At 30.8% G+C, this 12,958-nt stretch overlaps 1 protein-coding gene across 1 annotated transcript in view; it reads left to right on the plus strand.

Moving 5' to 3' along the window:
- Positions 1-2,678, plus strand: part of LRRC9 (leucine rich repeat containing 9) — an 80,386-nt gene extending 77,708 nt beyond the window's left edge. The window contains exons 31-32 of the mRNA XM_025049086.1: positions 1,650-1,818; positions 2,639-2,678. Coding sequence (XP_024904854.1) covers positions 1,650-1,818; positions 2,639-2,678 — 209 coding nt within the window. The remainder of the gene's footprint in view (positions 1-1,649; positions 1,819-2,638) is intronic.
- Positions 2,679-12,958: the final 10,280 nt, after the last annotated feature.

The raw sequence follows: 12,958 nt of genomic DNA on the forward strand, positions 1-12,958 counted from the left end.
AATTACAGTTGACATTCAATATTATTTACATAATTTACAAAGATATCCCCCCAATTAGTCTAGAACCCACCTGGCACTATACATAGTTATTACAATATTATTGACTATATTCCCTATGCTGTACTTTACATCCTGTGACCATTTTGTAACTACCAATTTGTACTCTTAATCCTTTCACCTTTTTTACTCAGCCTTCCAAAGAGTAAATGTAAAAAATGAAACAAAAAAAACTTCATTTGAAACAAAAATAACACTTTGATTTCTAATACTACTTAAAATTGCATGTTTTATATTTCCTCAAATTGCATGTTTCTTCAAGTTTCATGTGGCCATTCTGATTTCAAAGAGTCTATAATATTTTTTGGTTCTGCTCAACTACTAATATGTTGTAGCTAATTTGTTCATAATTTGAATTTTGTATTACTTGTACAATTATTTCCTGACATTTCTTTTCAAAGCTTTTATTTAATTTTGTGTATTTCATAGCAAATGACTACTAAGACCATTTTAATAGCACATCCTGCTAAAAGTAGAAATCAGAGGATTAAAAATATTGATAACAACACACTCTTGCAGTACAAAAGATGTCTTAGAATGATTAGACTTATCCTTGAAACCATAAGTAAAATAATCACGAAGCTAATACTAGGGAAGAGTTTCAAGAGCTATAGCTCTAAAGGAGGAAATATACTAAAAGGGCAGGACATGGAAATGGTTCATTCTATTATATACATTTTAATTCAGACTTAGATCAAGCCTTTTCATTAATTCTCATATTCCCAAATATGGCTGCCATATTTATGAAATTGGAGCTAGCTATTCCTTCTTCAAGGGGCTCACCTCTTCCATTTTCTTTTAACATCACACATTGCCTCAGAACATTGTTAGACAATATAACTGAACATTACAATAATTACGAAAGGATCTGAGGGCCTACTAAGAATAGTAGGTTGCTCTGTGTGATTATTTTTAAAGGAAACTCAGTTTTAAGAAACCCAACATAATTTACTGTTAAAATGTTACATTTTGTTTAACTTATTTTCCACAATTTTACATACTTATGGCTTCAAGGTTTTAATTATAATGAGGATTTTTATGCTTTTCTCCAGTAGATATAACTAACAGTAAAACTGGACATACCAAATGGTTACCAGCCTCTTCAACAGTATAATGTCATCTTCAGGAATGTCATCAATATCTTTTTTTTTTTTTTAGCATTAGTTCAACTCTGGGTTCATCTCCATAACTTCCTTCTCAGATATCTTTCTTCAAGATTCATTGTGCAGCTATTTATTAGGATTTTCTGGGAAAGTTCTGTAATTTCTTTTTTATTTTCTGACTATGTTACCCCAATATTTATTTCAAAAAGTATGGTTATGTTATCTCTAGATACCCATATTTTTAAAAATAACCTAAAAAAACATCAAAACAAGTTGACCCACTAACTCAGAGAAATTTAAGCAGCATTAAGTCCTACAAATATATTGCAATTTTATAATTTTATTAAAAATTTTTTCCTCTACTCCCCAAAAAGTTTTTAATTAATGTTACGAAATATGTATAGCATACATTCAACTAAAGGACAACAAAATTGTATTACTTATTTTATTACTTAATGATTCTAATCGTTTTATAATTCCTAATTTCAGACAAGAAAAACAAGAATGCAGGGATTCTGACAAATAATCCTCGGAGCATCCATGCAGAAATAGCTTTTCAGCAACTCAGAGGGATAAATATCTCTCCATCTCTTTTATCACATCAGAATGTGGCATCTCCAACTGCACAAATATACACAAGCAACCATGATGAGAGAAGGTAAAGCTATTCAGTTTTAATATCATTTCTCATCATTAAAAACAAACTTCCTCAGATTTGCTAGTCACATACAAAAGTAGGAAAAATTGTTATATACTATTATATATTTACTCTGAGAGCTGGCATAAACTGCCAGATAGCATAGGACTTCTCCCATATCCACCAAACCTTCCCCAAAGTCCAGTGTATTTACACCATAATTCAAAAAGGCTTAGAAATGGCTATCAAGGTAGAATAGTGCTCACCTAGTACTTATGCAAGGAAAAATTGAAATAATTACATGAGAACTACTTTTAATTATATTCTTTCCCAACTCACTTCTACTCACTGAACATGCAAAGCAATTCATTTATGTTTTGAACAACAGGTAAATTCAACTCTCTGAAATCACAAAGGCTGAGAATTTTGTGAATTCTTCAAACCTCTTCTTTATAGTTCCCACTTGCACTTCCTCACATCTGGATTCTAGCCCTAGATGCCAGTCCATGCCTAAGAATTTGCTCATTAAGAATCTACTCTGCTGCTATATACCTGTTTGCCTAGATCTCCAATTATTTGTCCCCCAGCTTCTTTGTAGCCAAGCAGATCTAGATCTAGCTCTTGCTGTACTGACTTCCCTGCTATAATCAGTCATGTCCTGAGTCCTGAGGATAATCTGATTTTTAGGTAGCCAAGAATAGTATCATTTTCTCTTTTGTCTTTTTGAATTGTACATATACAAAACACAGAAATTATTTACTGCAGAATTACTTTAAGTAAGCAAATCTATTAAGAAATTAAGTCAGCATTATTTAACTAATAAATATTTTATTTCTGACAGAATTCCTGGCAGCCACTTCCCAAGAGCGAATCGAATGTAACTGCCTAAAGAGAAATGAATATACACCAAGAAACCTATTTCTGTTTAGTAACTGTGCAAAAACTAGCAATGTCAAAAAAATATAAGATAATCATGTTACTTATGTTACTGAAGAGTGCATTCCATATGAAGATAATCTCTATCACCCTTAGTGAATTTAAATATCACCTCTCAAATTTTCTTTATGGTTATCTTAATTATTCTTTTAAATTTCTGTGTTATAAAAATCATGGGCTTATTTTATCATTCAACAATTTAAAAAGATATAAGTGACATAAAACGAAGTCCAAAGAATCAACTATTTAGTCATGGTATTGGAAGCATTTAGTTACAAAATCTCACTATGGCCTATCATATGAAGATACTAAGAAAGGTAATTTTAGGAAATAAGTTTACTTTCATTTGTAGAATATCTGTTCATTTGGGGTTACTTGAAACTAAAGCATACATTTCTTACCAAACACAATGATTACAAAAGCAAGATGAGTTTTGCTAGTTGAACCACAGATTATTTTTTTTACGACTATGCTTTGAAAAACCCTCAACTGGGTCTGCCCTCGGAATTGTTTAGAGAAGCAAACCATGGGCATCAATAGTACTTCCTGAAAGTGGCTAACTGTGGGTGCAACCAGTTATTCATGCTCTGCAAATAAAAGAGTACTCTTTTATATACAAAATTGGTTAATTGTTCTCATAAAGATATAGTTTTAGGCTAAAAAGAACACATTTCAAACTGAGTAGACATATTTAAAATTTGGACCCTTAATAATTATATTTCACTGGAAATAGTTTTTCTAAAATATTACATTGTCTAATATTAGGACATATCACAAATAAGTCAAATTTTTTTTTAATTTGCTTATTTGTTAAATACAGTTCTTTAAATTAGCGACTAAATTGTCAATCATATTTTGATATAAAAGGACTCTGTGATTCATGAAGTAGTCTACTTAAATTTTTCAAGTATTGGTTCAACATTGCATAGTTTTCCTATTTTATATGTTCCTTACATAAAAATAGTTTTTGCTAAAATATTTGTATTTTATTATCTATCTGGAAATAGTTTTAAAGCTATTTTGGAAACTAATTCCAATGTGTATGCAACAATTTTGTGTCTTTTCTTCTTTAAATGGTGTATGTTTGTAATTAAATCATGTGAAATTTAATACAGATTGATTTTATACTTCTTAATGTGTGGTTTTTTAAACAACTATTACTCTTAGATGGAAATAAGATGCTTTGTTTAAAAAACAATGCAGTTCTTAAGATGCCCAGGAGATGTCTTCATTGCCCTTTGGTTTTGACAACTGCTTTCACTACAGTTTAATGATAAGGGTCTGATCTTCACTATCACTACTGTGGCATCATCTGCTTTTTTTTCTTTTGCAATTATAAGTAAAATACTTAATAGATGTTACTTTTAAAATAAAATGTATCTTTTAAAATAATCTGGATGGGAAAAATAAATGTATCAGATTTTCACTGGAGAAAAATTTACAAGTATAAAGAAGAAAAGTATAAAGTAGGAAAAACATAACTCATTATCCAGCATCCACTTAACATTTGCCATATATCCTTTTAGCCATTCCTCCTATGCATGTGTAATATATTTGAGAGCTATTATTTGATTTTTATGTAAACACAAAAAACAAATTTTTATGTAAACACAAAAAACAAATTTTATGTAAACATAAAAAATTTTATGTAAATTTTAAGATATTTTATTTCTATTATAAATTTTTAATTACATCTGAATTTCTCCTTGAAGGTAAATTACTTTGTAATACATAATTTGATAGTAATACTAAGGATAATAATAAACATGTATTTTCACATTACTAAGTGCTGTACAGAAAAGAGACACAGACCCATCCTTAAAATATTTTAACACAAACATATCATAAGTAATTTCTATAAAAGCAATGAGGGGGATGATTACTAACATAATTTGGCACAGCAGTTCTGAATTTTTTTCTGCCATGATAGCAGATGACACTGACATGATATACAACATATTCCTCTGGGAATGCCTGGATAGGTTAGGCTCTTGGTTATGATGTGTAGTTCACAAGGCAATAGCTAAAACTTCTCCCTTTCCTAATCAACAAAACAGATAAAAATGTAATTGAATATGAGGGATGCTTTTATAGAAGTGACTTTAGATCTGCTCACAAAAATTTTAAGTAAATCATTCACGAACTGAAATTTTAAGTTATAGCTACAAATTATTCATAAGACACTTCACAACTGATTGCAACAAAAAGGAATGTATTGTCTCAGTTTATAGATTTTTTTAAAAACTGGCTTAAAACAAAGAGTAGATATCACACCAAATCCTAAATGTTTTCAACTTGAAATTAAGTGCGTTTTCAATTACTACAAGTGAATTGACATTTAATTCTTCCTAATGCGTTATTGAATCAGCTGTTGTAGAGTCCTAATATATGTAAAAACAATAAACTACTTATTCATTTTCTTCCCGTGTATTTAGCATAGGGAAAATGTATAATTTCTACAGTAAAATTAGTTCTTTGCTTCCAGCAAATGTCATAATAGATTTTGCATGCAATCATGTGCCTGATTATGTGACTTGTTTTAAATTAAAGGACAATTCCACAAACAATCTGAAAAGCTAAAAATTAAGGCATTTTTAATACATATTAGGAGCCTACAATGCTGAACTGAATATAGATGATGCCAAAGTGATCATTTGATTTCAATATATGAAGATTGACTATAATTAAGTAATTGTTCAATAAGAACTTTATTATTTCTATTTTGATACTTCTCTATTGACATGAAATTAACTATGGTTGTGAACATATTTTTGCCTAAAATGTTTAGTGTGCACTGTATGTGTGTGTATTTGTAGGCATTCATGATTAGTTTTTTTAATCCTTATATTTAAGTAATATGTCATTTCACTATTCATAAACTATCATACATTCTGAGTAGTGTTAGTGTTTTAAAACATTAAACCTTACTCTTACTCATGCTATAGACTCTTAGCTTTAATTAAATATTACTGATATGAAAATAAGTAAATTATTTTTAGCACTTATGGCAGAGTTCCGTTGATTATTCAATGAATTTAATAAGATCAGCTTTTTTAATGGGATAGAAACTGGCCGTTTTTATTCATTGTTCTACTATAAAACTTAGAGCTTCTGGATGGCCTCCAAGTGCTTAACAAGTTATCTCGTTAATCTTATCTCCACCACTGAAATATTTTTAAAGAAAAACCTATACTGAATTGCAATTTTAGTTTATAGTTGCCTTTTAGAATAAGGTCAGCAAGAAGTACACAGTTATTTTATTAGAAATATGCTAGTTCTACTAGTCTTTATCTTAAAAAATAGAAGTTATAATCTATTATTACTTTTTAGTTCATTTGTAAATAAAATTGTAAACTGCTGAAAGACATTTCTCTGGCCTAATTTGTATATTTTTTATCTTAAAATTTTGTTTTGGTGATGATTTTTCCTCATAACTAAAATAAAATGAATGACTTCTTGGCAAAAACATGAAATGCTGTAACCTGAAAATAAAATAGTATATTTAAAGGGACTTAGAAGTTCCTCTGAAAGTGTTAATTACCTGAAATCAAATTATTTATCATTTATGTTTTATTTATTAGGCTTTACCTTAACTATATGTTCTTTTAGGTAAATCTAAAAACCAATTCATCAAAATCATCATTTTTCCACTAAAATATTTGTGATTCTGCAATGCTAATTTTAAAATTAGAATTTTTCCTTATATTGAATTAAAAATAAGAGTATTTGCATATGCTCTGAATAAAAATTCATCAGGATAACATATTTTGATAACATTAAAATTATTACATTTTGATCAAACATTAAAATAAAAATGGATGTGAAGTATTTTTCACAAATAGTAGTCTTCATTTTCATCTGGTTTTAATTTTATAATTCTAATTAACTTCCAAATGTTTAAATATATTTCATACCAGCAGTTCCATTTTTAAACATTACAAATAAGAAAAAAGGTGATGATCTTACTATTTTTGTAAACCATTTATGTTTTATGGTTTTGTAAACCATTTATGGTTACATTTATTTTTAAATAATATTTTACATGGAAAAAATTAAGGTCATGTGGTTTAAAAGCTGTAGATTTTAATCATGTTTTACATCTTGCTTAGTGTAAAACATTTTTTTTTAAAGAAAACGTTTTAGATAATTTGAGTAGGTTGGCTCTACTATTTGTTCTACCTTTAATTATAACATAATGCCACTCGTCGTCTCTCCTGTCCTCTGAATGTTTTACAAGTATATCTCTCAAGAACAACCAAAAAGACTAATCTGTAAAAAAATATATCAATAACGTTTTTAAGTTTCCAATTATTTCTTATTCCTTCCTATCAATTTGACTGAAAACAGGTATTTACAAACACTGGTAGCCTACTTTCTTATGGCCTTTCATTTTTTTATGAAGTGCTTTAAAAGAGTTCAATCAACCTTAATGGTGCATTTTTAGTTAAGGAAATAGAATGAGGAGAAGTCAATTTAAGCTCCCAGATGAACAAGTGTCTTCAGAAAGAATAGGAATAAATGGGTTTAGAAAACAGAGTATGAGTAAAACACAATGAGCAGAGCACTCAAGGAAGCCAAATACAATGAAAAGACTAAAATACCGCAGAGCTTTTTAAGCTACATACAATTGAAACAATGGACTTGATCCAGCCATCTATGTTAAACTGCTAAAAGATAGGTGAAAAGCAAGCTGGAATTCTGTAAAGAGTGTTGAGGAACAGTAGAATGAAGAGCTTTAAATCTAAAGAGAATGAATGTGGTAATTCAATAGGATGGAAATGAAGTCAAAATTGGCATATTTCCCTGATTAATTTACTTTGTGAAGCAATCTTCCGTGTTAGGTATTAAGCCCTTGTTAGCAACAAAGCAATTTTAAAATTGCCACCACTGTAGTTTTTAAGCAACAACATAGTGTACATCTGTAAATTTTATATATACATACCACATATATGATACAAGTAAAAATGCAATATATAGGTCTCATATAATTATAACAATTTAATATTGTAGTCTGTCTCAATCAGTGCACTATATATGTCAAAATTCCTGCTCTCCAAAAACAGAGCTAATTTAGAGTTAGTGGCAAAGGTACTACTGTACAATTATAAAACACTGAAAAAGAAAACTTGTCTAGATAACATACGTAACTTATAGGCTACTTTGGGATAACTGAATGGCTTAATTTTTTTTAATTAGCTGCAAGTCAGTCAGAAGACTTGTCTTCCACATTTTGGGAAAACTTTTATTAATATAGTTTCCTGCTTTAGTAAAAGAATAAATTAAATTTTATTTGCAATAATTTGTAGGGTGATAGCTGTGCGTGATTTACAATTTTTGAAAACTAGCTGACAAAAAGAGTATAGAATATGTCCTGAATTGAGAATATAACCTTGAAAGTTCCTCATGGCCAATATCTGTGATCTATGCTTTTGTTCTTGTTTTTTTGTGTGTATTCAATTACTTAGATGCTGAAATAATTTCAAGTTAGGTGAAGGTTCTAATATTTTCTTGTACAGTGAACGGAAGCATTACTATAGTGGTATGTTTTGAATAAAATATATTTATGGAAATAGATCTAAAACCTCTAAAAATAAAAACTAAAGTTAAGCCCAAACATTTGTTAATGTTAACAGGTTGGGCCATTGTTACTCTCAAAAAAAATAAGTATGAGAATGTCAGCCACATAATTTTCATTTTTTAGTAGTTTTGTTGTAATACCTATTAAATGTTGTAAATACCTATTTATTCTTTTTAAGACTTAGAATTAACCATATTGACATTATCCAGAATTTAAATAACAGCTACAACAGACATCAGTAACAGTAAAGACTTTCTAGTATCATGGAACTGTTTTAATATAATGCCATTTCCAGATTTTTTTTCAATATATAAGAAAATAAGAATAGAAATATGTACTTAAAACATGAGTATTTCAGTCACATCAATATTTAGAAGAGAAATCATAAAAAACAGCTATTAAAGATTATAAAAGTTAAACTAACTTTTTAAAGAGCATTATTTTCATAGAGAAAACAAAATGGAAAAAATAGTTTTTGATTAGAAATTTTTCTCTTGAAACTCAAAAACAACTTTAAAAAGTGAGATATTTATTTCTAATATTAGATCCTGAATATTTTTTGATCAGTTATTTTCAATTATATTCAAAAGATCAATAAAGACTACTATTATGAGCCTAGATGGGGAAAATAAAAACAAAGCAGAATATTGGTGTCTAGAGTAATTTTATTCATATTTGGTGATAAGTAAGCTTGTTATAAATAAACTCGTGACTCCCTTATTGGGTCATAAACATTTATTTAAATTTGAGATCAATCATCGATGTGTACATACTGTTTTGTTTCCCACTGAATTTGTAATTTTATTATTTTTATGAGTCTTCTCAGGATTTTGAGGGGATAGAACAAAAATGATTTTTTAAAAAATCTAAAATCAAATCTCACTAATTTAATCAAAGGTATAAGATTATATAAAAATATTAAAAACGTGTGAGCTCGTATATTTTTAAAAATTGATTCTATTCCTTTGATATAAATCCACTTATTCGTTTGTGTGATCGGGCTCACTACAGCTAAATGACTTAATTAAGGAGATGAGCACATGAATAATATAACAGAGAAGAGAGGATACAAAACTAACAAAAAGAATAATATAAGCCAAAGATCTGTCTTACTACATACTAGATCATTTCTATGACATAATATTATACATTTACTGTTCTTTTACATTTATAAACAATCTATACCTCACCATCTGGGAGACCAAAAATATCAGTTATGTACAGTCTTCTGTCAAATCTTCAATTGAATATATCAGCATAAGAGAGGAAACTATCAGGACCAACTCTCAAGATCTATGACATTATTTTCCCCAGGAGTTGCAAACTGAGACTTAAAAGGACCCGCCACATGACCTAATGAAGGAGGCCAGATATAAGAAAATTAACAGCCAGAAATAGAAATATAATCAACTGTACTTTTACTGAAATAAAATGTGCTAGTTTCCATTTGCCCTTACAGATCTACTCTCCTTCTCCTCTGTTTTGTGACTCTAGGCAATGAGTTTTGCCAACAAGATCAAGCAGGGTTCTCTTTCCACCTAGCAGTTGGGTTTAGCCAATGGAAGACACAAGCAGCATATCAAAGAGTGGGAGAAGAGTGAAATTTATGCTTTTGTGGTAACTGTATTCCTTTACGAGGACCACAGCTCCTCTAGGATTCTAGAGAACTTTCCCCTCTTCTTACACTTTCAGGCCTAAGGCTGTTACAAGTTTGCAAAGCTTCACCAACTCTGGTTTGTTTTCTTTAATCCTATCCACACTTTTGGAATAGTCCCTTCATCCTCAATGACCCTATTTGACTGTGCACCTGTTTCCTACCAAGACCATAGTACATATAGTGTCTAACATGACATAAACATGTATGATATTGGGGACTGCATTTAAAATTCAAAATGGAAAAAAAAAGCAATGGAAAAACTGAAATAATAATTCATTACTCATCTGGTTTGGAACTAGACACCTGAAACCTTTTTCTTCTACAGCAAGATGTTAACATCAAATTGGAGTTGTGATATGCAACATAAAATAAAGACTTGCATTCTGAGAGTCATAATTTTTAGTCTCATAACCAAAAAAAAAATGTTCATAAACATAGAAACTCCAATTATGAATAAAATCTTTGTCCAGTAGTTTTTACATATTACTCCTGTGATATTTGTAGAATTGTAGTGTTTCAATGACACTTTAATTTTAGATTCACTATATTCCATTTATAACTATTCTCATAATTAGTATTGAGAAAAACTAACTGGACAATGTTCATCTTCATGAAGTTCGAAATCATGTAATCAATCACTGGAATCTAGTCTAACCTACATTGTTAGGAGTATCATACAGGCCAGCACTTGCTTTTCAGAAAAGTAACTTCAGATTACTCCTTGTCAAATTTGCAGATAAAATTTTTCTAAGATTGAGTAAACTGAACCATATGTCTGCATAATTACAAGGGAATGTATTTCCAGAGAAAATTTCAGAGCATTTAGATGTAAAATCAGCCCCAAGTTTGTCCTTAAACCAATTTTTATTAGTGATCTGAGCCAAGAATTTTATGGCTTATATGCACAAATCAATTCTCCTAGTTGAAAAAAACTCTTTTCAAAAACATGCTTGACTAAGTTACAAACTTACTGTGTAGCACAGCAATCTATAGTATCATGCATCCAGTTCATTGAGCTCCCATCCCCACTTGACCCCCAACTATACTGATTTTTTCCCCCCAATTGTAGATAATTTGCTATTTTTTGGCTGAGAGCCTAAAAGTATCTTTTTCTTCATCCTTAAAGCTTATTAACTATAGCTCTTAGCCATGCTCCAGAATTCTTCTGTTTCTTTTATTGGCAGCCAGTATTTGAAGTTAGGTCCTTCTCTGTTTGGTTGTTGATGGTAAATTTGTTGTTTCTGTTGTAGTTGTTGGTTATTTTTTTAGAAATTAGGGGATAGTGATTCATTCCCCTAACTTAATCTAGAAGTTCCTACATGAAGATTATTGTCTTTTCTAAACATACAAAAGTAATTCATGTTCTACTTTAGTGTCTGAAATGCTGAATAAAGCTATATTAACCTAAAGGGAAGCTAGTGTATTCATTTAGTTTTTACCAAGGTCGGTAGATATAAAATGAGTTTTATTAGTAAATTTAAGAAAGTGTATACGTGGAAACTTTGAGGAAAGTCAGAAAAAATAGGAAAACCAACAGAAATATAGAATGCTTTGCATTTTTTCAACCTAAGGAGTGAAAAAGCTAAGAATACTATCTAGGTTTAAGGTTTCGGTAAAGGCTAACTTCATGACCGCTCTAGGATGTCCTGGCAAAGGGAGCCCCATCATATGAAAGTGACATTATAATGCAAAAAAAAGATCACATGCACATAAACTACATAGGAATTAAAAGCAAAGTAACTCATAGTCTGGCTACCTCTACCTTTTGGGAAGGTGTTGGGATGTGAGTTGAGAGTGCTTTGTGTTGTATATGAAGAATCGGATAATGTATCAGGTACTGTGTATCCATAGTACCTTCCTTATCTGTTGTATGTCTTGCAATTCACAAGGAATCCCTTAAGTCATTCTAGAGCACACAGTTTATGCTAATGTACTGACTTAGGGTGTGGCTCCTAGATAGCATCAGGATGGAGCTGATCAATGGAAGAACCAGGGGTTAGAACTTTCAGCCCCACCCCAGACCTCTGGGAAGGGGGAACAGAGTATTGAAATTCAAGCTCTATAGGAACTCTTGAACAAGAAGTTTCATGAGCTTCCAGATTAGTAAATACATCCATGTGGCAGGAGGGTGGTGCATCCCAGTTCCACAGGGACAGAAGCTCCTGCTCTCAGGACCCTTCTGGACCCAGTTCTATGTTATCTCTTCATCTGTATCCTTTATATTATCTTTTAGAATAAACTGGTAAATATAAGTAAATATTTCTCTGAGTTCTGTGAACCATTCTAGCAAATAACTGAGGAGGGGATCATGGGAATCCCCATTTTATAGCCAGTCAGTCAAAAGCACAGGTAACATCCTGAACTTGCAGTTGGTGTTAAGAAGTGGGGCCAGTCTTGTAAGACAGAGCCCTTAACCTGTGGGATCTGATGCTATTTCCAGATACATAGTGTCAGAATTGAGTTAAATTTTAAGTACATCCAGGCAGTGTACTTACTTGAATTAAAACTGTACAAAGTAGTCCTAGAACATAAAATAAACTATGTCTTAACTAGATAAATGAGAATTTATTTATAGATAGGTAAAAGAGGTAGAAATTGTGGGGAAGACAACTAGTTAGTTACCCCCCAGTGTCTGTGCTATCATTTTCCTTCAGTAAAAGAACTCACTTTTAGCCAGGCACAGTGCTTCCTTTGGAACTAAATGTGGCCATTTATTTTGGCCAGTGATATATGTATGGAAACTTCTAGGAAGTCTCCTTAAAGAGAAAAGGAAAACAATTTCCCTTCCCTTCATCCTGTAGTTTGGAACAAGAATATGATGAAAGACCTCTAGCTGGATCAGGAGGAAAAAACTCTGCGGATGATGGTATAGTAAACTGGACTGCCCCCACCAGCCTGTGGAACCTCCACAGTGACACTAGAATACCTAAATCCAGTCTTATTTTAAAATGGCGAGAAAGAGCCTAAAGAAAAAATTGTAGATCTTAGGA

The sequence above is a fragment of the Pteropus alecto genome, unplaced genomic scaffold (genome assembly GCF_000325575.1).
Source record: "Pteropus alecto unplaced genomic scaffold, ASM32557v1 scaffold276, whole genome shotgun sequence".
NCBI classification, from domain to species: Eukaryota; Metazoa; Chordata; class Mammalia; order Chiroptera; family Pteropodidae; genus Pteropus; species Pteropus alecto.